The sequence below is a fragment of the Eptatretus burgeri genome, chromosome 4 (assembly GCF_056783735.1).
Source record: "Eptatretus burgeri isolate ZD-2024b chromosome 4, Ebu_testis_v1, whole genome shotgun sequence".
NCBI lineage: Eukaryota > Metazoa > Chordata > Myxini > Myxiniformes > Myxinidae > Eptatretus > Eptatretus burgeri.
Genome location: NC_140964.1, coordinates 140,306,154 through 140,333,417, shown reverse-complemented (window position 1 = coordinate 140,333,417; position 27,264 = coordinate 140,306,154). Strand labels below are relative to the sequence as shown.

At 41.0% G+C, this 27,264-nt stretch overlaps 1 protein-coding gene across 1 annotated transcript in view; it reads right to left on the bottom strand.

Annotated features, from left to right (window-relative positions):
- The window catches only part of LOC147029251 (uncharacterized), a 34,203-nt gene extending 14,925 nt beyond the window's left edge, over nt 1–19,278 (bottom strand). The window contains exons 1-4 of the mRNA XM_085880168.1: nt 19,178–19,278; nt 18,672–18,814; nt 18,410–18,508; nt 15,884–15,964 (exon numbers count right to left, since the gene is read on the bottom strand). Coding sequence (XP_085736294.1) covers nt 15,884–15,964; nt 18,410–18,508; nt 18,672–18,814; nt 19,178–19,263 — 409 coding nt within the window. The 5' untranslated portion in view covers nt 19,264–19,278. The remainder of the gene's footprint in view (nt 1–15,883; nt 15,965–18,409; nt 18,509–18,671; nt 18,815–19,177) is intronic.
- Between the last annotated feature and the right edge of the window lie 7,986 nt (nt 19,279–27,264).

Sequence of the window (27,264 nt, the reverse complement as noted above, 5' to 3'; positions counted from 1 at the left end):
TGATGCAGTCATCTTTGCGGAGACTCTGGATATCCTTTTGGGGGCCCTCCAGGTGCTGAATGAGGAGTCGGAGCCACTGGGATTACAGGTTTCCTGGGTTAAAAACTAAGATCCAGGCTTTCAATGACATATTGCAAGCTGCCATCATGTCTGTACCTGTTTGTGGCGAGGATGTTGAGGTCACAAAGAGATTTACTTACCTTCGCAGTGATATTCATGTCTCTGCTGGCTGTGCGCTAGAGGTAAATAGACGTCTGGGTCGGGCTTGGCGAGTTATGGATTCAATGAATCATGGGGTGTGGTGCTGCCGGTACCTGTGCGGGAGGACGAAAGTCCGAGTCTTCAGGTCCTTGCTGCTTCCAGTCTTGCTCTACGGATGTGAGACTTGGACTCTGACAAGGAATCTGACAGCGACTTAATTCCTTTGGTACCAGGTCTCTTCGGAGAATCCTTGGCTATCGCTGGTCAGATTTTGTGTCCAACGAGTGGTTGCTGAGAGACTCAAATGAGATTTGTTACGTGCATCGTCCATGAGCATCAGCTGCGGCTGTATGGACATGTGTCTCGTTTTCCTGATGCTGATCCTGCTCACCAGATTCTCTCAGTGAGGCAGCCGCGTGAGTGGAGGAAGGCAATGGGCCGACCACGTGCCTATCACTCAATGGTGAAGAATCACTTCAAAATTTTTTGGATCTGGATTCAGATCTTCACCAAAATCGAATCAATTTGTTCTTGTCACACACCCAACATGTTCAACAAGTCTCATCAGAATCTGTCCACAACTTTTTGAGAGATTTTGCTACATATTGGTCTTTCCCGATCTCTCAATAGTGAAGAATCATGTAAAAAAAAATTATCAGATCCAGATCCGGATTCGGATCTTCACAAAAATTGAATCAATTCTTCCTCGTCCCACACCGAAAGTGTCCACCAAGTTTCGTCCAAATCCGTGCACATCTTTTTGAGATATCGTGCTATATATTGTTTTTGGCCCAATCTCTCAATGGTGAAGAAGCACTTGAAAAATTCTAGTAGCCGGATCCGGATCCAGATCTTCACCAAAATCTAATCAGTTCGTCCTTGTCACACACCCAACCTCTCCACCACATTTCATCCAGAACCGTCCACAACTTTTTGATATATCCTGCACACAAACAGACAGCCAGACAAACAAACAAACAGACATAAAGGGGTGTAAACATAACCTCCTTCACCTTCGGTGGCAGAGGTAATCAGCTGTTCTTCTGGGTTTCCTCTGCTGGGTAGTGCAATTCGCTTCAACCATGAGCACCAAGGAGCTTTCAAAAGACCTCAGGGATAAAGTTGTGGAAAGGCACAGATCAGGGGATGGGTATAAAAATATTTCAAAGGCCTTGAATATCCCTTGGAGCACAGTCAAAACAATCATTAAGAAGTGGAAGACGTATGGTATCACCAAGACCCTGCCTCCAAACTGGATGACCAAACAAGGAGGAGACTGATCAGAGAGGCCACCAATCAGCCAATGGCAACTTTGAAAGAGCTACATGCCTTTATGGCAAAAACTGGTCACTGTGTGCACGTAACAACAATATCCCAAACACTACAAGTCTGGCCTGCACGGTAGGGTGGCAAGAAGGAAGCCATGACTGAACAAGAAGGTATATACAGAATTGTGCTACTACATGGAAAACAGCATCCTGGTTGCCATGGAAACCACTTTAGATGACGAACGTATGTCGCGACACACCGTTTCCACAGTCTGTACCTATGTACCAAATATGAAACGTGAAAGTTGAAAACTTTGGGAGTTAGAGTGCGGACAGGAACGGATGGACGGACGGACAGACAGACAGACAGATGGACGGACGGACGACCGGTATCACATAATACGCCCCGATATATATAGATATATATATATATATATATATATATATATATATATATATATATATATATATATATATATATATATATCGGGCGTATAAAAAGCCAACCTTGAAGGAGCTGTCACACCTTGATGTTTTAGCCAGCGCATGCCGACGTATGAAAAAATTGGCGAATACGCTGGCACACGTCGTATACGTTATGGGTAAGTTTTGTATAGGTTAAGAGCACGCTGAAGCACGCTGGCATACGTTGTAGTACGCCGAGCTCGTCGACAAATTTTGGGCATGCTCAAAATTTCTCGACGTATGCCAGTGTATGACTCGCATGTTCTGCATACGCTGGCCATAAGTTGTAGGCACGTTATGCGATCGTTGACACACGTCAACACACGTTACTTGTAAGTCACTCAAAGGTCGAGGTAATGTCTAGCATACCCGAAACTTATTTCTAACCTTTGAGTAACGTGCTTTGAACCTATGTGTAACGTATCTCCAAGCATATTGACGTATGTAGACGTATTTGACGTCTTCCGGACGACCACAGAACTTACTGAACGTGTTTCTAACTTACAGCTACCGTATAATGGCGTATTGGCAGTGTTTATGGGAATTGGTATATAAAAATGGGGTTCACAGGAGGAACCCGTTAGTGTTCCAGACTCCATGTTGAGTAGATGTCCATGTCAGTAGTATCAGTAGTAGTAGTAGGTGAGCGTGTCAGTAGTCGTAGTAGTAGTAGTAGGTTTTTAGTGGTAGGTCCATGTCAGTAGTAGTAGGTGAGCGTGATGGGGAGGGTGTGGGTGATGGATCCTCCTTGCGTCCGCGTCCACGGCCACGGCCAGGAGACTTCTTTGCAGCATTCTTCGAAGTTTTCTTCGGCATGACGGTGATGTTGACACTTCGATGTCTCGTGGGTTTATGATTTGAATCGTGGAGCGGCAGCCTTTTAATAGGCTACGCCACGTGATCGTCGGCGATACGCTGCTGCGCTCTATGCATAAGTTCGACTATCGTTGGGCATAAGTTGTGAATGCCAACAACATGCTAAGCATTTGTTGGTATAAGTTATCTATAAGTTATCGAAACGTTCTGTTTCGATAGTTTCGACAAATTTTTTTTTAAAAACATCAATAGTTCAGCGTACGCCAGCGTTTTACATACATTTTGATACGTTGCCATACAATGGCTAAATCGTCAAGGTGTGATAGGGCCTTGAGTCCCGTTTGAGGTATGTAAAAGAAACACTTCGGAGATTCTGAAGCCGTGTGGCAATAAGATTTGTGGTCTGACAAAACCAAGATTAAACTTTTTGGCCGAAATGCAAAACGTTACGTTTGGTGCAAACACAACACGGCACATCACCCAAAGAACACTATTCCCACTGTGAAGAATGGTGGTGGCAGCATCATGTTATGGGGATGTTTCTCATCAACAGGGACTGGGGCACTTTGTCAGGATAGAAGGGTAAAAGGATGCAGCAAAATACAGAAAAATCCAAGAGGAAAACCGACTGCCCTCTGCAAGAAAGCTGAAATTGGGACGGAAGTTCACCTTTCAGCATGTCAACAACCCGAAGCACGCAACCAACGCTACACTGGAGTGGCTAAGGAACAAAAATATAAATGTCCTTGAGTGACCCAGTCAGAGCTCCAACCTAAATCCAATCGAAAATCTGTGGCATGACTTGAAGATTGCTGTTCATCAACACTCCCTATGCAACTTCACCGAGCTTGAAGAGTTTTGTACAGAAGAATGGGCAAATATTGCACAATCAAGGTGTGGAAAGTTGGTAGAGCCCTATCCCAACAGACTGACAGCTGTAATTGCTGTCAAATGTGTTTCCTCCAAGTAGTAACTCAGGGAGGTGGACCACTGACCTCATATGAACTGGACTGGAAGCTCAACGCGAGTTGGCCCATCTCCCTCGAAGCAAGCGGAAGTCGTCTGCCGCCATCTTGGCACTATCAAAGTCACGATCGTTTTCACTTGTGACTGACTTTTTTTGTGTCGACTATGCGGATTAGCAGAATTTTTAAAGGTTATAGTGGTTCATTTCTCCGTGAGTTCAAAACCTCCCCTTGATGTGGCGAAATGTCGGTGTGTGTGGATTTTGGATGTACAGCTTGGGACGATCACACCACAGACAGCAATGGATAACTTTCCACCTGTGAGTTTTCAATTTCAACTTTTGAACAGAGTCTGAGTGTTTGTCGTACTGACCAAATTGTTACAGATTCAACAAATAATTATTGACGCAAAAACTGACACAATGCTCGATGATATATCACAATTTCTGTCTTCATATGCGGTTCATAAAGGTTGGAAGACATGAGTTGCATCAATCACTGTATTCTGTCACAAATTGAGCAAAACTCAATGAGTTTCTGACAATTGAGGTACAAGTATGTTAGATGTACCTTTGTTTTTAGATCCACGTGGAGGATCTCTAAGTCTTTCTCACGTTGTTGTTCTTCAGCTTCTTCTTGTGGACTTTTTTGTTTCACAGCCTCCAGTTTTCATCGAAACTTCCTGAAACTTGGCGTATACATGTGAAAATACCCTGCGCAGACAGTAACCATCTCCAATTTTGAAAATTCCTCCTAGAAAAAAAAGTTATGACGTCAAAATATCTCCGCTAATGGAAATCGCCCCATAAATTATCTCCGAAACTAGGCAAGCTTTTTGAATTCTGTTTGTGGGAATCGAACAGGGCAATCGCAGAGATGAATTACCGCACATATGACACATCACTATGACGTCATATCAATCTTTATGACGTCATTCCTATTTTTTGACATTTTTTTGTTTCACAACCCAGAGTTTTCATTGGATCTTCGTGAAACTTGCCATGTATATGCAGAAAGCCCACGCGCAGGCAGTAACCATCTCCGATTTTGGAAATTCTTCCTAGAAAAAAAAGTTGACGTCATAATATCGCCGCTAATGGAAATTGCATGTACCATTATCTCCGAAACTATATAGGCAAGCTATTTGAATTTTATTTGCGGGAATCAAGCCGGGCATTAGCACAGATAATGATTTATCGCAAGCCTGATACATCACAATGATGTCATATTCGTTTTTATGACGTCATCATTAAGAGGACGAGGATCTTAGCTCATTTGAGCTTGTTGTCTCCCCAATCGGCTCATGAAAAATCATCGATTGATCGACATTTAATATTATGCTGTGTCCAATGAACAACTTGCGCCAAAACATATTTCACAGGCCGGTTGATGTAAATGATATTTTGTGATGATATATCATATATAATTCAATATGACGATATATCATTGAGGCGTTTCATCTAATGTGAAACTTTGTCTCCAGGTTACTTTGTGCAACACACTACAGTTCTGTGTGCGGTTACTTTCTCAACACACAGACTATCTTTACCTCCGCCACCGAAGGTGAAGGAGGTTATGTTTTCACCCCTTTCTATCTGTTTGTCTGTTTGTGTTCAGCATATCTCAAAAAGTTGTGAACGGATTCGGATGAAACTTGGTGGACATGCTGGTTGTGTGACAAGGAAGAATTGGTTCAATTTTGGTGAAGATCCAAATCGGGATCTTTGCAAGACGCTATGATCTGCTCAACAGACTTCCCATTCAAGATGAGCATAACTGTGCAGACATCCCAAACATAGAGAACATCTCCGACTACAAAGCGGCAGCCATCAGCTACATTGCAGGATTCGTTGTTCGCTTGACGAAAAGAGGATAGTCTGCATCCCATGCACACAAGCATTGACATCAGGTGATGGATCTTGTCACGAGTTTGTCACCATTAAAAACCGAGGTGGACTGCAGAAGGCATCCTCCAGCGTCATCTGTGTCTGCCTTGAAACAGAGAAGTGCTTTCAATGATGAGTGAAGACATCAAATGGACATCTGCCCCAAGGACCAGAAATCTCTGAAGGGATAGCCACAAGTGTCCTCCAGAACTGTGCTCACTTGAATCTCTTCCCTGACCTTCACTCACATCAGTTCGATATCCCACTTGAGGATAATCACACACACAGCCTTGTAAAGCTGGCATCTCCATCATCCTCTAAAATTATGCTTTACCACATGGGTAAACAGAAATCGGAAGCAATCACTGCTGACAAAGTGAGAAAAACCATGTCAAAGTTAATTATTTTTAAGCATCAGTAATTGTTGATATCTTGCCATTTGCACACATTCGTTACTTTGTCATAGTATGACAATGTTCATTGATATAATCATTTGTCCGACACCTATTATTCTCCACTGTATTGATATCAGTTGTCACCTATTATAATGCCTTTAAAATGCCTGTTTGTCAACACATTTAAAGGACTTGTTGGGTGTGTGCAGTGTGTAACGCTATGCACAATGTTTATTAACAGTTGCATGAATTTTTTGTCATTTTATAAGCACACTAAACACGTAAGGTAATTTATATGTTCGGACTCACGGGATATAAAAACAGTGGATGAAATTACTTTCTGTATATTTAGTATCAATAACATTGTTGTTTACTTGAAACTTGAATGGATATGGCAATGCTCTGTTTTTGTTTTCATGTAAATATGTTTGTTTAAAATATTGTTCGACACATACGATGTATGCAATAAAATATTTCATTAATTCATTGGTCTTGTAGATTACAGGATGTCAGAAGATGAGTGATACAGAATTCATAACAATAGATGCATGATATTCACTTCTCATTTAAACCAGAGGCTAAATATACGAATAATGTATAGCACAAGAAACAAGTGAAATCCTTCAATACAGCGCGTGTGGTGAAGCACATGAGTACACTAATGTTAAAATATGCAATCTATGCCTTTTCATTTGAAAAACAATTAAAAAGCGTACTTAATATTTGAAATGTAAAAATCTTGTTATTATTGTGATAAGCACCTTTATATATAAAACAGAAGGAATGAAATCGTTCGATACAGCGTGGCAGGAGGCCGCAAAAAATTGATAGCATAAGAAGAACTTAGCTTTCAGCATTCGGCGATTGGCGCGAAATGCGATGGTGGGCAGAAGTGACGTCTTTCGTTCGTTCGTACATGAGGGGGGCGCGTTTCTTGGGTTTTTCCCATCAAGCAATAAATGAAATGGTTTTCACATATATAACACATTAGTTTAACAAATTTCCATTGAAATACTAGGGTATTTCCATCAATTCTCGCTATTTCCGTCTAGGTTACGCACTGCATCTACCGGACGGCCGTCATTGGCTGTCTTGAGGCACGTGGGGGGGGGGGGAGGGGACAGGGGACACCGGAGACGTGGTAGACACCGGGGACATTTCAAACTCGGTGCAATTGTATACAGCGCACGCGCTGTAAAAATTGCAACTTGAATATATCTTTTTTAGTTGGTAAAATATTCAATAATGATAAATAGTTTACTGCTAATGTTGAAAAGATAATATTCAATTTCAAAATTTTGGCTTTGAAGCTCATCTGTCAGATCTGACGTCAGTTAAAAGTGTCGGTGGCAACACCAGAATTATGCACAGTCCTTGCAAATATTTTCCTCGCCATTATCTTTACAAAGTTTCAGACTTGTTTTCTAATGAAATACGTGAATATCAGGCTCCCAACGATCAAAGTGTCCACATCATACATTGAATGTACATCCACACAGAAACAAGTACATTGACCAAGCTATTGTTCTCGTGCTTTTGATGGTGGCAAGATGGCGCCCGCTTTGCTTCAGCCAATGAGGGCCCGTTTCCAGTCCAGTTACTATTCAGGTCAGTGGACACATATCCAACCAAGATATTCCAGTTTTGTATTTTTGATTAACGATGTGTAAATAAAGGAGGGAAAAGTCTGATTTAATGCAATTTAATTTCAGGTTCTAAGGCAACAAAAGGCGAACATTTTCAAAGGGGGTGTAGAATTTCTCACGGCACCGTATCCTTTTAACAGTGCAGAACGATGAGAATATACAATCAGCATCAGATTTGCTTTTTCATGTAACATACTGTAAGTTTGTAATTATAAATACAGAAGATTGGGGTGGGGGGGGAGGGGGGCTGCCAGACAATCCTTTCGGAAGGTGATAGTGTGAGAGTGAGATTTGTCAGGATGAAAGACACATTCCAAGTGTTTGACCATCCTGTGATTTTTGTCTCGGTCTGAAGAGAGGGAAGAGGTTGCAGCCTTCCTGCCTCAAAGATGAGGGATGTCATGGCAGAGGGTGATGTCATCAGTAAATATATAAAGAGGATTTTCCAGAGAGTCAAAGACATCGTTGAAGAAGATAAGGAATAGCACCGTGCCCAGAACACTGCCTTGGGGTCTTGACAGGGAGAGGAGGTGAAAGGATTCCATCGAGTGCCACACATTGTCTACGAGTGTAGAGGAAATCAGCAAGCCATGTGTGGAGTTGGCCTTGGATTCCATAGGCAGAGAGTTTGGAGAGCAAGGCAGGATGCTAGACTGTATTAAAAGCACAAGACATGTCCAGAGAGACAGCCCTGATCTCATACCTGACACTGAGGGCCTCCATCGATTGTTGGGAAAGCAGAAGCAGCATGTCCAGGGTAGAGTGACTTGGTCTGAAACCAAATTGATTATATTGGAAGTCAAGCCATCGGAGAAGAGGAAAGATTTGATGTTGGAAGCAGTGATGGATTCCATAACCTTGCTGACAATTGGAAGCTGATAGGTCTGCAGTTAAGGTGATCAGTTTGTGCACCTTTTTTATTCAGTGCAGTGATGTTGGTGGATTTTGAAGCAGATGAAAGATGACTTCGCACAAATGACGGGGTGAAAAGGGCAGAGAGAGGATGTGAAAGAACAGCAGAGCAGGTTTTTAGGACCGGTCCAGTTGCAGAGTCAGAATCGAAGGTTGAAAGGACCTTCTCCATGTTCTTAGGTGCAAACGACAGAGTCCAGGCGCAGTTGGGTGTGACTGGGTGGGGTGGGTACAGAGTGAGGAATTGGGGACACAGGATTTGGAAGCACACGCAGAATTGAAACATTCCGCCTTCTCACGAGCGGAGTCAGCTGTGGTGCGATTTGAAGAGAGGGAAGGGATGGAATGGTAGCATACTAGAGGCAGAATTAACAAGTCACCACCAGGTTTTCGAGGAGGGAGACAAGTTTGAAAGTTCATTATTGATGGTGGACAGAGGTTGTTTTCTGGCTCTCTTAAGTGTGGAAACACACTTGTTGGAGACTTTTTGGAAACCGCTAAAATTGCCTTCGGTTACATTAGCCTTCCAGGAATCATTTTGGTTTATTGAAAGAATCAATCAAGAGGAGAAGGAAAGTTGTTTCAGAGCAACTGTCTCACCATAGGATTCAGTGTACCATGGGCAGAAAGAAGGGTAGGATAATTGAAGACAAGATGGAATTAATCTATGCATGGGAGAGAGCAAGTTTCATTTACTATCACTAATATTCGTACATTGTGCAGTGCGTACACAATGTTCTTACATCGAAATTACGATATCATATGTGCACCCTATATTACAGTATTTTTTCAACGTTTTTTCAAGTAAATACTTTTTTACCCCCAAAATGCAGGACTCAGATTATAATCACAATCGACTTATTGTTTAAAGACAAAATGATTCTGTAGCTTGTTTTAAATACTGTATTTCCATATGATAACAATCATCTTGAAAAACGATTTACATTCCTAATTTATCTGAAAGGTCATCTCATCTCACAAAGTATCTATATTAATAAGTGTGTGTGTGTGTGTGTGTGTGTGTGTGTGTGTGTGTGTGTGTGTGTGTGTGTGTGTGTGTGTGTGTGTGTGTGTGTTTCTCCTCCGTAACTCCAAAACCAAGAACCGAGCACCCTGAAACTTTGCATGCACACTAAGAAACAAGCCAGTAGGCAACATGGCTGGTCGCTACATAATTGCATACTAGTCATACAGTTTTTGACGGATCGGGCTGAAAATTTTTGACAAAGAGGTTAATTATAGTGCGCATAAAAGTCTGGAAGCCGATTTTTGATCTTCGAAAAAATTAATTTTTTAAGATTTTTCAAAAATTTCAAAGTCCCGTTGCTAGGCAACGGTGGTATACATAGCAACGGTGCTCAAAAGCATACAACTAGATCCTGGTATGAACCTACCTGTCAAGTTTCATCAAAATCGTTTGAATCCTCTGGCCTCCAGAGCTGTCCATTACATACAAACATACAAACAAGCCGGTTGGCGACGAGGGATTCGCTAGGATCGAAGCGCTGGATACGATGTTTTTCATTCTGACCGATCCACCGACGAAGATTCATTGCCAAGACGTATTGGTTCACATACAATTGTTCCTCTGCCTGGCAAGATTTTTCCTATTGCGTATTTTGCCAACTGGCAGTCCTCATAAAAAATGATGGTAAATAGACACCCTATTTTTGAAGGACTACCATTTGAAAACTAATCGGTTTGCTGGTTTGTGCTGTGGAGCCTCGCGTTGCAGACACACACACACACACACACACACACACACACACACACACACACACACACACACACACACACACACACACACACACACACACGGAAAACCCGATAAACGTCTCTCAATGCTCTTGTTTGACCAAGCCTGGTGTTGGCTTAGTGGTTAGGGTGGCGGCTTGGGATCCCAGGATCCTGAGTTCAAGCCCCGTTGGCTGCTGAATTAACACCAGGGGGTTGACTCAGCCTGTCATCCATCTGAGGTTGGCGAAGTGAGTACCAGTGTACTGGTCCCGGTGTATGCCCCGGTTAGAATAGGTGTACCATATCCCTGTGTGTCATAAGAGGCGACCAGGGTTGGCGTCAGGAAGGGCATCCAGCCATAAAAAAACATTGCCTCAAGAAAAAGCCAAACCCCTGCACAGCAGGGAAAAATGGCTGTAAAAACGGTCATTTTTTTTTTAAATGCTCTTGTTTGACCACACCTCCTGAGCCACACAATATTTTTCTGAAGCCACGCCCACTTCCCATTAACCACGCCCACTTTCATACACCACTCCCACTTTCCAACGCCACTCCCACTTTTCATCGACCACGTCCACTTTCCCTAAGCTCCGCCCACTTTCCTAAGCCCCTCATAAAATGATGGTAAATAGACACCCGATTTTTGAAGGACTACCATTTGAAAAATAAAACCTCAAATTTCTAAATTTTTCTAAATATTTTTCTAAATAAATAAAATTTTCTAAATATCTCGAAGTGTTTAATTCCGAAGTCTCGTTTCTCTACATTCAAAACTGAAGGACAAGTATTGAAAATACTGCACACAGTTTTTCGGCCACTGCACACCAACGGGTGGTTGCAAGCAACGAAATTCAAACATGCACATTCCCGGACCATATGGCACCTGTTGGCAAAGTTTCATCGAAATCGGTTTGCTGGTTCGTACTGTGGAGCCTCGCGTTGCAGGCACACACACACACACACACACACACACACACACACACACACACACACACACACACACACACACACACACACACACACGGAAAACCCGACAATAAGGGATATCTAGCATAGATAGTGAATCCAACAAACAAACATACATACATACAAACATACAGACAGACGGAAAAAGTGAAAATAAGGGTACTCTTGCGACCACCCAACAAACATACAAACATACAGACAGACGGAAAAACTGAGAATAAGGGTAGTCGAGCGACCACCCAAAATACAAGGAAGTGCATGAGTAAAAATTTGGTGTTTGGGTTCATTAAAACACCCCTTTCGAAGATAACTAACGACCTTATTAATTACATCCTTTATCAGACGCATCCTCGGCCACCTCGCTCTCGCGGGGTGCTGCACTGTATGAGGAGGAGGTAGAGTGAGGTCGAGGCATATCCTCGGTTGCCTCGCTGGGGTCTTAATTTGTCATTTTGTTCGGCCTGCTCAATGATGCCTTGAGTTGGAACAGGCCGAAATGGTTTCCTCATGATAAAGTGCTCAAAATGTTTGATTTCACGTTCCCCAGTGATAGCATCGAATGCCTCGTCTATATAGCTCCAAATCGCTGTATACATCGCTTTTGTAAGTGCTATAGTTTTCAAATTAGGACCTTGGAGCAATTTCATGCATATGATATGATTTTTCACGATCAGCTCGCACGGACGAATTAAAGTGTATTACCGAAATATAATTTGAATTTCGAGGATCGGATCATGTGCATTGAATAACTCGAAATCTGGAGTGAAATCTGAACATGTTAAAAAAAAAAAATCGCTATCAGCTTGCTATTGCTTGTCAAGCCAGCTGTTCCTTATCAATCATTTCATTGGAGTGCTTGCTTGAGCGCTAAAGCCATTTGCCAAGTGGCCAACAGTCGACAGCGGTAGAGTTTGTGTCCGGATCGGGATATACAGTCGAAAGGGACTCTCCGTGAGTGTGTGTGCATGCATGCATGCTTGGTTACGCGCGACGTGGTGTTTCATGCTGTATCTTTTGATGATGATGGATAGTTGAGGTTTTGACTTCAAGGAAGCTACGGCTTCCCCTACACTCCCACCTCATGTTTATATGTGTGCCGTACCGTCCACCAAACAGTGATGACTCCATTTACATCTCGCTCTCCAAACACATGGATCAACTTCTATCCTCTCATCCGAACTCTCTCTTCCTCATATGTGGCGACTTCAATTGTCATCATGCCAGTTGGCTCGGTGTGGGTACCTCTCTCACCTGTCATGGCACTTCAGCAAAGGACTTCTGCGACTCATTGGGACTGACTCAATCGGTCAACTTCCCGGATCTCAACCAACGGTACTCCATCTCTTCTGGATCTGATTTTGACAAATTTCCCTGAAAATATCTGCTGCTCTTCCTCCGCTCCAATCGGTTCTTCTGCCGACATGCTTGTCAAAGTAGACATGTCTCTGCCTGTTATTAGAGAACCACCTGAGCGCCGTCAAGTCTGGCATTTTACTCAGGCCGACTGACAGAGACTTCAAGCAGCCATCAATCTTCCAGACTGGTCTCCCATCTCTACTTTCTTCACCATAAACTCGTCCTGGGAATTTTTTCAAAGAAACTTTTTTCTTTTCTTTTTTTTCTTTTTTTTTTTCTCTCTCTCTCTCTCTCTCTCTCTCTCTCTCTCTCTCTCTCTCTCTCTCTCTCTCTCTCTCTCTCTCTCTCTCTCTCTCTCTCTCTCTCTCTCTCTCTCTCTCTCTCTCTCTCTCTCTCTCTCTCTCTCTCTCTCTCTCTCTCTCTCTCTCTCTCTCTCTCTCTCTCTCTCTCTCTCTCTCTCTCTCTCTCTCTCTCTCTCTCTTGCACAGATTTATCCCATCTCATCTTCAGTTGGCCTACCCTTCCTCCCGCCCATGGTACACTTTTTTGAAAATGGGTTACATCATTTTGAAAGTTCCATATCAACTAAACACAGGACAAAGTAGAATCAACGCATCCTCTTGAGAAAATTTTGAGGTCTGTCTCCTAAAGGCTTGTGAGGACAAAATTACTGGCAGTCAAGGGATATGATCCATTTTCGAAACTTCTTCCAGTTTACGTGAGTTCAGCAATGTCGTTACTTTTTCGGGCATCAGCATAATATTTCTGCCCCCACCCCTGCCTCTCTTGGCAAAAGGCAGGGGTGGGGGGGGATCTCCCCCCATGCCTTCCCGCTCTGGCATCCCAGCCAGGAACTCACGGGGCAGTCTTACTAATTACCGACCAATACTGACCTGGCAGGAAATCTTCCTCAGCGATACTTATCCTGGCTCAATATGTGCTAGTCTAAGCCATTTCTGAAAGAAAATAAAAAAACTTTAACTGACATTTATATTTCACAAAAACAATCGCGTCATACACATGAAGTATCCCCGAAATTACCGACTGACACTGATTGGGCAGGAAATGTTTGGATTAGGGCTAGGGTTAGATTCAAAAAAAAAGAAAAAAAAAGACATCTTTGTCAATAATCAGTAACAGTCGGTAATCATCGAGGCTCTTCATCTTCTTTATATAAATGACAGCTGTCCATAATCACAGAGGTGAGGTTCAGCACAAAGAACACAGAATCCAGCAGACAGTGGGTAAACCGGGGTAAGATGTTAACAGAACAGGATGGGTTCGGTACACCAGAATTGTAGGCAAACACAGAGTTTAGACATTCTGCCTTATCTCAGGTAGAGTCTGCAGTAAAGCGAATCGAGGTGAGAGACGGGATGGAGGGAGCATACACCAGAGAAACACTTGTCAAGGTGTCATCATGACTTGGAGGAAGGAGACACTGGATGGAGAGTTCGGCCTTGAGGTTTGTAAGATGATGCGTTTCTGGCTTGCTCCTGGATGGACACACAGTTGCTGCAAGTCTTAAGGAATGAGCGAAAGTTACCCTCGGTCGGGTTAGCTTTCCATGCTCATAAGGCATGTGCGTGACTGCAACCACCTCCCCGCAGGATTCAGTGTACCATGATCGAGAGGATGGATAGGAAAGCCACAGACTTGATGGGACAATCCAGTGCATGACAGAAAATAGACTTTTATGAATGTATTCCCAGGTATAATCAATATGAGCTACTGTGGAGATAGTGATCCAATCCTTTTGCGAGAGATTGCAGATTTCAGTCTCTGTCAGTTGGCTTGTGTGAACATCCATAATCGGTGTCGTTGAGGATGCTCTCTCACAATGGCCAGAGAAATATTGGCCTTGACACAAAAGGAGGATGTGGAGCAGCACGCACAGTAGGGGAGGAGGAGCAGGTCATGCAGTGGGAGGGGGGTAAAGGAGGGGGAGCAGGACACATGCCGGGGGGGGAGGGGGAGCGAGTTGTAAGGCTGGGATAGGGGCAGCAGGATAAGCAGGTAGGGGGGACACAAGTGGTATACAGACTGGAAAGAGTTCATGATTATGTGTTGGCATTCCCGAAAACTGGACTTCTCATGATCCCCAATTCTGATAAAGGAAGACAGACATCGCAACAGGGATGAAATGAAGGCTTATTGAAAGTGCAAAGAAAAGTCGTGATGTAATATCACAAGGACGGTCCACAGACTGAGTGTTTGCATGAACAACAGTTTTGGGAAATGAAGCAGGTGAAGAAGAAAACGAAGAAAAAGAAGAGTTCAAGAGGAAGAAGAACACGAGTGTTCCTGATGGAAAGTGATGGAAAATGGGACATTTTTAAAAAGTCATTAAAAGCTTTTAAGTAAGAAGCAAATTAGTTACACCAGCAGAGTACCCGCCATCGGGGCGATCTCGTTCCAAGCATGCAACATGTTCATCGGATGCATACCTTTATTTGGGCAGTGTATAGGCAACTGACAGCTCTATTAGAAAAACAAAATAACCCAGGTTACGTGTATGAAGCAAAAACATACCTCCTGCTTATAATACAAAACACCTCACTGCACTGGAAAACTTGTAATACCCTCCCACACAACTTGCGCCCCCCCCCACGCCCCTATCTCCTTCAAGACCACTGACAAAGATAAAAACACGCTTATACATTAATTGGGATCATGCTGATCCTATGTTGCAAGTTTGGATGGAATCAGCCCACAACTATAGGTGGAACAGCGCGACAACCAAACACACAAACACCGGTCCGTGAATTATAGTAATGATTAAGAGGTATTGAGAATGAAAGGATAAAGAATGAGCAAAGGAAGGAAATAACAGGCAGAATGGTTAGTGGCCACAGACACAAACTCAAACTCAGATTCCATGATACGTGTCAAAAAAGTAAGGAAAAGACACGAGAATGGGTTCAAAAGAAAAGAAACAGCACGGGGAAATAACGACAAGAAAAAGACAGGACCGATCCGGAGTGGAATTCTTTGCTTCGATGAGCTTCAACGAAGGATCTAAAAACCGACATTTCAGCAAGCTCAGAGCCAAGACTAGAAGACCCCAAATACCCCTTTTCTCGCTTTGAATAAAATTTTCAGCATTTGCATAATTAAGGCCATTTTTGATTTATAACTGCGAGCACAGTCCCATGATGATCCGACAACAAGCCGAAACAGGTAGATGAGCAGATTAACAACTCTGTCCACGTGTTTTTGCCTTCATTGAGCTTTTCGAACTGAAACACAAAAGAAGGTAAACCAGCTTACCATCTGTAAGTGCAGGTTGCTCGAGTTCATCAGTTAACGGGACTGCTTCTTCAATCACTTGCTGATGGAAGACAGGAAATCCTAGGAAAGAATATCAACAACCAAAAAAAGTAAATGACACGGGTAAGAAGATCTCATCGAAAATGGCTCATGAGAAAGATAAAAAGAGGAATAAAAAAAACATATATTTTCTTACCTTCGACTGCAATCACAGAGCCAATGGTTTCCGTCCGATGAGTGGAAAAAGAAAGAAAGAAACGGTGACGTTGAATGGAGTGTGCAAAACAGGCAAGATTGTTGAGATGAGGGAAAACAGTAACAAACAAAAAAAAAAGGAATGAAAAATGATCGAAGAGTAAGAGGTAGGAAGGCAATGGAAGAGTAGAGAGAAATTATGAACAAGATTGGGGATGTGTATGTGAAAGGAGGGTGGAAGGGTGGGGCAGGGGTTGGAGAAGGGGGGGGGGAAGGGGGAGAGAAATTTGTTAGTGTGCAATATGGTACTGTACGCTTTTTCTTGTCACATATATCGCATTCTCATATTGTACCTAGAAATGAGTCCAACTTGAACTTGTAAATAAACAAAATAATGCAAAAGAAACCTGAGATACAAGATTATGCGATTGTCAGAAAAAAAAAAAACGTGCTGCGTATCGACCCTGGCTTTCTCACAAAATGCAATAAAATTCCTCGGTGATATTTATAATTGGAGATAAATTATACCTTAAAGGTCCCATGACACCCAAAAGTACTGAAATTGCATATATATATATATATATATATATATATATATATATATATATATATATATATATATATATGATCTGACAATGTTTTTCACAATACTCGTTCTGTAAAATTTAAAAAAAAAAAAACCTCTTCGGGAACGCCCTTAAAAATTATACTGAAAGGGGCGTAACTCACATGACGTCAACTACAGGATTACAAAAGCTGCACGTAAATTACTCAGGTTGGTGGTCTACGTGATGCTTTAAAAAAAAATCAAACATTTGCTTTTGAATAATGGATGACATGGACTTTCACTTGTTTGGTTGTGGCAGTGAGTGTGAGAGAAATGAAGGATTTTAGTCTGAATCAGATGGAGAATTGTCGGATAACGTAGTCGCGGGAGGTGAAGTTCAGGCCGCTGGAAATGAAATATGCCTTAGCAGTTCGAGCCCGAAGCAGGACAAGCAGTGGAAAATGGCGATGAAATTCCCGGAGTTCATGATGATCGGGAGGACATCGAAGGAAGACTTGGCAATAACAACTGGTAAGACTACATCCTATTCGTAATTCAATAATGTAAATTCGACTTGCATACTGCTCGATATCAGAAATATTTTAGTGAGGTGACGTGACCAACGCAGCGCAGCGCAGCGGACATGTTGTTCCGCGGCGAATTAATCACAAACAAGGCCGGCGCATGTCATCGGCCGTATCTCTCCGTGCATAAAACGAAGCAATCTCGCTGTCGGATACGATGAAAACTTGTGTGCAGAACACACCTTGCGACACAATTGTCTAGAGTAGTCCGATAAATCTGACGTTCTGTTGCATTTTTATTTATTTTATTCCTACTGTCGTCATGTAGTACCAGTAGAAAACAATAAAGAAAAGAGAATAATAAAAGAAAGCTACAGCACGTCAGATTTATCGGACTAGTCAGACGGACGACGGATTTATCGGACTAGTCTAGACTCTAGAGTTGACTGGTAACTTGTATTGGCATGCACACAATGTATAAGGATTTGAAGGATATATAGAAGGGATTGAGAACAACTCTTGAATTTTCTACCACAGTTTGCCTATGTTTGTGTCTTTAAGTGACAAAAATTTAAAACAGCTGTGTAACTGTCAACATCGTGAACACTTGGGGTAAAACCGGGATAAATTTCAGTGTCGCTGAGTCTGGAGCAAAGTTCAGACACCTATAGCACCCAAGATTTTGCTCCAAAAGGTTTCAGTTTTCCTGTGTAAATGATCCAGTCACTAGATTATGTAAATCAGGCAACAAAATTCTTCATGATGAATAAATTGACTGTTGGCAATAATTTGAAAACTCAAATTTTTTTGACTGCATGTTACAAATCACTACATTTGAGAGTACTCATCTTAAAAAGTATTTCAAGTAGAACATTTTTGATGTCAGATTCTGAAAGCCTCACTAATAGACACCATTTGTGTGAATTTTCAGAACTCTGTTTGTAAAACTCTGGAATTTAGAGCCCTCCAAAAATGCTTCAGATACAAATCTGCAACTCGCGACTGTGAGAATTGAAACACCCCTAGGGTGTTTGTAGGGCCATATCTCGAACACTACTTGGAATTTTGAGATATAACTTGGCAAACCTTCCTCATATATGTTAAGGTAGCTTTGAGAATTTTTTTCAGAAAAATCTGAGGGGGTCACCGCAACCCCCGGCTGAAATGACACGGAATGAGCCCATGATGGAAATGTATCGAGGTATTCAACAACATAACTTGGAATAGCCCTCTCGTCACATGATTAACTTTTGTCATTACCTGTTTTTGTTCCTGTTGTTCCTTCCAATTCCAGTTTAATAGCAACAGTCTGCACTTCACACTCTCCACCCAATGGTGTCACCCTGCAGTGAGTCAACCCTGCAGAACACAGAGTGCTTGATACGAACGGCCATAAATAATCGCATCACTTATTATCAGTGCGACATGCAATCAAACTCATGATACTTTACTGCGTGCATCGAGTAAATCACACTACTATCACAGGCAGTCTCAGCACGAACAATAACCTGCTGTGGCTCACCTGCAACCTGGCTGTCCAAAGTGTGACCCAAGATTCTGGTGTTATCATCAGAACAGCTTGTGACTGGAACATTCCGAAAGGTTCCAGTCGTGACGAGAAGTACATGCGGTTGTCCCTTCCAACTGGTGTCCATGTTATCCTGAAATATTACAAGTTGTTACGACAGGAATAAATGAGTGGTCTACATCTCTACGAATGACATGGACTTTGCTTGTCCCCCATGATGACTCATTTCCAGATGCTAAAAACAAAGCTGTTCTACCAGACAGTTGTAAGAAGAGGGAACTTGTGGAGCTTTGGAAATCTCAGGATATATACTACAAATAATTTGCAGGTAATTAAAATTTGTCACCAAAAGCAGTTAAGGTGTTAAATATATGAAAGCTAACTAATCGTGTGAAAGGTTGAATTAGTAAAAGTAATCCTTCACATATTTTTCCGCACACATCGATATATTTCGTATGCAAAAGTTTTTGTCCCTACATTGTTAATGTATTGAAAGTTATTGTAAGTGCTGGATGATGGTGGTGTATTTCACTGGATGGGGACAGGGTGATGGGAGGTCGAGTGGAGGTGTTGGAGCTTTTGCCATCTCTTCATACAATCACTTTTGACAACCATTCAAAAAGATTGATTGATTAAACTACTACAATAGGAAGGGTTTAAAAACATGACAGCTTCACAAACACCAACGAGAAAGAGCAATCAGAGATTGTAGACCCTCGCCAGGACGTGTCTTGTGTGGTGCAGTTTGAGTGGTGTTTGTGTGCTGGTGTGTTTGTGTGGTGCAGTTTGAGTGGTGTTTGTGTGATGTCGTTTGTGTGGTCGTTTGTGTGGTGTTTGTGTGCTGATGTGTTTGTGTGGTGTAGGTGTGCTGGTGTGTTTGTGTGGTGTAGTTTGAGTGGTGTTTGTGTGATGTCGTTTGTGTGATGTCGTTTGTGTGGTGTTTGTGTGCTGATGTGTTTGTGTGGTGTAGGTGTGCTGGTGTGTTTGTGTGGTGTAGTTTGAGTGGTGCTTGTGTGATGTCGTTTGAGTGGTGTTTGTGTGCTGATGTGTTTGTGTGGTGTAGGTGTGCTGGTGTGTTCGTGTGGTGTCGTTTGAGTGGTGTTTGTGTGTTGTAGTTTTGGTGGACGATGCATTGATGTAGGTTCATGGTCAAACAGCGGACAGACCTTTTCGGTTTTATTATATAGATACAGCTGACAGACCAATTGAAAGTGGTCTAAAATGGTAAAAATTACTCCCGTGCGGGAGTGACGGTCATCTCTGCGAGAAAATATATAGCCTCCTGAAGGTAGGGCAGTTTTTGCAAAATTTGAAGTCACGTGACGCAAAAACGAAAGCGAATATCGAAAATCCGGCCTGACCAAATTTAGATATTGTCCCATAGATGCAGATGCCTCAATCAAATTCAAGATTGCTTGAGAAATGTAGGAGGAGATAGATTTTGAAAATCGACATTTTCGCATGAAAATCGTCATTTTCGCATTTTTGGCCAACTTTGAAGTCACGTGACACGGAAACGAAAGCGAATATCGAAAATCCGGCCCGACCAAATTTACATATTGTCCCATAGATTCATATGCCACAATCAAATTCAAGATCGCTTGAGAAATGTAGGAGGAGATAGATTTTGAAAATCGTCATTTTCGCATTTTTTGCCAACTTTGAAGTCACGTGACACGAAAACCAAAGCGAATATCGAAAATCCGGCCTGATCAAAATTTAGATATTGTCCCATAGATTAATATGCCGCAATCAAATTCAAGATCGCTTGAGAAATGGCAGAGGAGATAGAATTTGAAAATCGTCATTTTTGCAACTTCAAAGGCCTCGTGACGTTGACCTTGACCTTCGGTGACCTTGAAAGTCATACCATGGTGTACGTCTCATCGACCTCTATCAGGATCACTAATGACCAGATCTCTCGCTTCAACTTCATTGTGAACGGACGGACGGACGGATCGTCACCTCTCCTCTCAACACCAATATTATTAGGTCATGCTCGAAGAGATGACCTAAAAAGGGGTCTAAAAGGTCGAGGGGGCTAAAAACTCTCAGGGGTCTTGAAGGTCAAAATGGTATGTTTCAACACGAGTTACAGGTCAAAAGGTCTTGAGGGTCTGAGGAGTCTAAAGGGTCCACAGAGGGTCTAATGTTATAAAAGGTTTAAGGGTGAAGGGGTCTCAAGGGTGTAAATGTCTTAAGGAGTCTAATGGGTTTAAAGGGTCTTTAAAAAATCGAAAAGGGTCTTAAAAGGTCTGAAAGTGCTAAAGTATATAAATAGGGTCAAAGGATCTCAAGGGTGTAAAGGTCGAAGGGGTTTAAAAGGTGTAAACACTAAGGGCTCTCGCTAAAGGTCAAAATGTTATGTTCCAATCGTCCATTATTAATGCAGGTAATTAAGAGACAAAGTCAAGGTCCAATCATAAGTAATTAATAGATGGATTTGCAGTCCAACTCACATTCAAAACAGTATATAATTAATAGATGTGCTCACGAAGGTCGACCAAGTTTTCTTCGGAGGCAGACACGTGATCATCAGAGATTATGGCGCGTGAGGGTGGGGGCAGGGCAGCACGGGCGGAGCGACGGAATCACAGCACAAGGGGTTTCTACTCAAACCCACCGCAGATACATGGACACCAGCAATATAAAATAAACATGGGGATTTAATGAAACTCAAAAAATATTTACAAGGGTACAAGTCAGAATGTAGTAATAACACATGAAGCGAATTAAGGTCTAAAGGAGAGGCACCTCGACACATGGACTTTGAAACAGACAAGGGGAAAACAAAACAAAAGAAAATCCTCCCTTTATTCTGGCACTTAGCTTTGTCCAGAGATGGTCTTTATTACCTCCACCACCGAAGGTGAAGGAGGTTATGTTTTCACCCCTTTCTGTCTGTTTGTGTACAGGATTTGTCAAAAAGTTGTGGACGGATCCGGAAGGAATTTTTGTGGACAGGTTGGGTGTGTGACACGGACGAACTGATTAGATTTTGATGAAGATCCGAATCCGGATCAGACTACTAGAATTTTTAAAGTGAATCTTCTCCATTGAAAGATAGGGAGAAACCGATATATAGCATGATATCTCAAAACGTTGTGCACGGATTCGGATGAAACTTGGTGGACAGGTTAGGTGTCGCCAGGACGAATTGATTTGATTTTGGTGAAGATCTGAATCCGAATCTGGATACGAGAGTTAATTAATTTTTAAAGTGATTCTTTACCATTGAGAGATAGGGCCAAAAACGATACAGTACTGTATAGCAGGATATTTCAAAAATATATTGGGCCCGATATGTTCTCATGGATCAGGCATTACCTGGCGGAGGTATGCGTTCCACCGAGTGCCCTTCTAGTTGAACTTTGGGATTGAGGCGCTTCGTCTTGCGCGGGAAGACGCGCCCAAAAATGGTGCCGAGCCGCTGTCTGGGAGGGAAAACGTACGTGAGGTAATTCGTGAGGCGGTATTCAACACCAGAGCTCACCAACCGATGTGCGGCTTCTTCGTGGATCACACATACTGACGCTGCTCTCTGCAGAATGGCGCTGCTCCCTTCAGTGATATACACAAGGCTTCGAGGTCAGTCTCTCACCACCCAACCAAGAGTCAATGGCCAGCGTTTTGCTCAGCACGCGGGCAAATTCACCAGCACGAAATTGAGGATTTTAGAAATTCCACACAAGTTTTGGTCCAGCTGATCCTGTCATTGTCAGGTCAGCACTCTCTAAGGTTCCGAAAACGGGTAGTGGTGAGATCATAGCACATGATAACACCTACTATTGGTCGGGTCACTCTGATGGTTACCATACCCAAGGAGTTGCTGTAGCTGTGTCCAATAAGCTGACTCCAATGATAATTGAGGAAACACCGGTCAACGAGCGTATTATGAGACGAAGGATTCGTCACTCCTTGAGTGTCATTTCCCTGGTCTCTGTAAATGCTCAGACTGAGGCGAGTGATCTCACCGTGAAAAACACATTCTCTGCCACACTCAAGTCTGTGGTTGGTTCGTGCCCCAAGCAAGATACTCTTCTCGTCTTGGGGGATTTCAATGCATCGACTGGAACTGATAGGAATGATTATGAGACGTGTTGGTAGTTATTGGTCTGGAACTATGAACCAGAATAGCACTAAGTTCCTTGACTTTGCAAGAAGTCATGGACTTAGAGTGGCTAATTCAAGGTTTCAGCACCCAGAAGCTCATCACTGGACTTGGTATCCTAAAGTTGGTGGTGTGGCAAAGGAGATTGACTATGTGGTCGTTGATGGGCGCTGGAGGATATAACAGCCTCCACTCCTCTGGGAAGGCTTTCCACTGGATGTTGGAACAGTGCTGTGGGGATTTGCTTCCATTCAGGACACGAGTATTGATGAGGTCGGGTAGTGATGTTGGGTGATTAGGTCTGGCTTGCAGTCGGCATTCCAATTCATCCCAAAGATGTTCGATGGGATGGAGGTCAGGGCTCTGTGCAGACCAGTCAAGTTCTTCCACACCGATCTTGACAAACCATTTCTGCATAGACCTCGCTTTGGGTAAAACATGGATTCATTGTCATACTGAAACAGGAAAGGACCTTTCCCAAATTGTTGCCCTAGACCATTATTAGAAAATCAGCCCTAGACCATTATTCCTCATCCACCAAACTTTACAGTTGGCACTATGCATTCGGACAGGTAGTGTTCTCCAGGCATCCGCCAATCCCAGATTCGTCCATCAGACTGCCAAATTGTGAAGCATGCATGATTCATCACTCCAGAGAACACGTTTCCACTGCTCCAGAGTCCAATGACGGTGAGTTTTACTCCACTCCAGCCGATTGCGCATGGTGATCTTAGGTGTGTGTGCGGCTGCTCGGCCATGTAAACCCATTTCATGAAGCTCTCGATGAACAGTGTTTGTGCTGACGTTGCTTCCAGAGGCAATTTGGAACTCCGTAGTGAGTGTTGCAACGAACGACAGATGATTTTTCCGCGCTCCGTGCTTCAGCACTTGGCAGTCCCGTTCTATGAGATTGTGTTCACCACTTCGCGGCTGAGCTGGTCTTGCTCCGTGACGTTTCCACTTCACAATAACAGCACTTACAGTTGACTGGGGCAGCTGTAGTAGGGCAGATATTTGATAAACTGACTTGTTGGAAAGGTGGCATCCTATGATAGTGCCATGTTGGAAGTCACTGCGCTCTTCAGTACGGCCGTTTCATTCTGCTGCCGATGTTTGTCTATGGAGATTGCATGGATGTGTGCTGGAATTTATCCACCTGTCAGCAATGGGTGTGGCTGAAATATCCGAATCCACTAATTAGAAGGGGTGTCCGCATAGTTTTTGGCCATGTGGTGTATCTGTTTGTGTAAAACTTGTATCAAATATAGATTTGTATAAAACTTGTATCAAATCTCTCGATTTATGTAAAACTTGTATCATATCTCTGTTTGTGTAAAACTTGTATCATATCCTGACATTTATGCAAAATTTGTATCAAATCTTTAGATTTGTATAAAACTTGTATCATATCTCAAGATTTGTGTAAAACTTGTATTATATCTCGAGATTTGTATAAAATATGGATCATACCTTTAGATTTGTGTATAACTTGTATCATATCTCGAGATTTGTGTAAAACTTGTATCATATCTTGAGATATGTGTAAAACTTGTATCATATCTACAGATTTGTGTAAAACTTGTATCATATCTCTAGATTTGTGTGAAACATGTATCATGTCTAGATTTGTGCAAAACTTGTATCACGTCTCTAGATTTATGCAAAAACTTATATCATATCTCGAGATATGTGGAAAACTTGTCATATATTTTGATTTGTGTAAAACTTGTGTCATATCTTTAGATTTGGATAAAATATGGATCATATCTTTAGATTTGTAGAAAACTTGTATCATATCTCGACATTTGTGTAAAACTTGTATCATATCTTTAGATTTGTGTAAAACTTGTATCACATCTCGAGATTTGTGTAAAACTTGTATCATATCTTTAGATTTGTGTAAAACTTGAATCATGTCTCAAGATTATATATTTGTGGAAAACTTGTATCATATCTCGAGAGATTTGTGTAAAACTTGTATGATGTCTTTAAATTTGTGTAAAACTTGTATCATATCTTTAGATTTGTTTTAAAACTTGTATCATATCTCGAGATTTGTGCAAAACTTGAATCATGTCTTTGAATTTGTGTAAAACTTGTATCATATCTCCAGATTTGTGGAAAAACTTGTATCATATCTTTGGATTTGTGTAAAACTTGCATCATATCTTTGGATTTGTGTAAAACTTGTATCAAGCTTGTGTCTTATCTTTAGATTTGTGTATAACTTGAATCATATCTTTGGATTTGTGAAAAAACTTGTATCATATCTTTAAATTTGTGGAAAACTTGTATCATATCTCCAGATTTGTGGAAAAACTTGTATCATATCTTTGAATTTGTGTAAAACTTCGATCATATCTTTGGATTTGTGTAATACTTGTATCATATCTTTGGATTTGTGTAAAACTTGCATCATATCTTTGGATTTGTGTAAAACCTGCATCATATCTTTGGATTTGTGTAAAACTTGTCTCATATCGTAAGATTTGTGCAAAACTTGTATCATATCTTTGGATTTGTGTAAAACTTGTATAACATCTTTGGATTTGTGTAAAACTTGTATCGTATCTTTGGATTTCTGTAAAAACTTGTCTCATATCTTTGGATTTGTGTAAAACATGCATCATATCTTTAGATTTGTGAAAAACTTGGATTATATCCTTGGATTTGTGTAAAACTTGTCTCATATTGTGAGATTTGTGTAAAACTTGTATCATATCTTTGGATTTGTGTAATACTTGTATAATATCTTTGGATTTGTGTAAAACTTGTATCGTATCTTTGGATTTATGTAAAACTTGTATCATATCTTTGGATTTGTGTAAAACGAGTATCATATCTTTAGATTTGTGCAAAACTTGTATCATATCTTTAGATTTGTGTATAACTTGAAACATATCTTTGCATTTGTGTAAAACTTGTATTATATTGTTAGATTTGTCTAAAACTTGTATCATATCTTTGAATTTATGTAAAACTTGTATAATATCTTTGGATTTGTGTAAAATTTGTATCGTATCTTTGGATTTATGTAAAACTTGTATCATATCTCCAGATTTGTGTAAAACTTGAATCATATCTTTACATTTGTGTAAAACTTGTGTCATATCTCGAGATTTGTGTAAAACTTGTATGATGTCTCCAGATTTGTGTAAAAATTGTATCATATCTTTGGATTTGTGTAAAACATGGATCATATCTTTATAGTTGTGTAAAACTTGTATCATTTCTTTAGATTTGTGTATAACTTGAATCATATCTTAGTATTTGTGTAAAACTTGTATCATATCTCCAGATTTGTGTAAAACTTGCATCATATTATTAGATTTGTGGAAAACTTTTATCATATCCTTGGATTTGTGTAAAACTTGGACAATATCTTTGGATCTGTGTAAAACTTGTATCATATCGTTAGATTTGTGCAAACTTGTATCATATCTTTGGATTTGTGTAAAACTTGTATAATATCTTTGGATTTGTGTAAAACTAGTATCATATCTTTAGATTTGTGCAATACTTGTGTCATTTCTTTGGATTTGCGTAAAACTTGTGTAATTTCTCCAGATTTGTGCAAAACTTGTATCACATCTCACGATTTGTGCAAAACTTGTATCACATCTCACGATTTGTGCAAAACTTGTATCACATCTCAAGAGTTGTGCAAAACTTGTATCATATCTCGAGATTTGTGCAAAACTTGTCATATCTTTAGATTTGTGGAAAACATGTGTCATATCTTTTGATTTCTGCAAAACTTGTGTCATTCCTCTTTTTGTAAAACTTGTATCATATCTCAAAATTGGTGCAAAACTTGTGTCGTATCTCGATGTTTGTGCAAAACTTGTATCATATCTTTGCATTTGTGGAAAACTTGCATCATTTCTTTGGATTTGTGTAAAACGAGTATCATATCTTTAGATTTGTGCAAAACTTGTATCATATCTTTAGATTTGTGTATAACTTGAAACATATCTTTGCATTTGTGTAAAACTTGTATTATATTGTTAGATTTGTCTAAAACTTGTATCATATCTTTGAATTTATGTAAAACTTGTATAATATCTTTGGATTTGTGTAAAATTTGTATCGTATCTTTGGATTTATGTAAAACTTGTATCATATCTCCAGATTTGTGTAAAACTTGAATCATATCTTTACATTTGTGTAAAACTTGTGTCATATCTCGAGATTTGTGGAAAACTTGTATGATGTCTCCAGATTTGTGTAAAAATTGTATCATATCTTTGGATTTGTGTAAAACATGGATCATATCTTTATAGTTGTGTAAAGCTTGTATCATTTCTTTAGATTTGTGTATAACTTGAATCATATCTTAGTATTTGTGTAAAACTTGTATCATATCTCCAGATTTGTGTAAAAGTTGTATCATATCTCCAGATTTGTGTAAAACGTGCATCATATTATTAGATTTGTGGAAAACTTTTATCATATCCTTGGATTTGTGTAAAACTT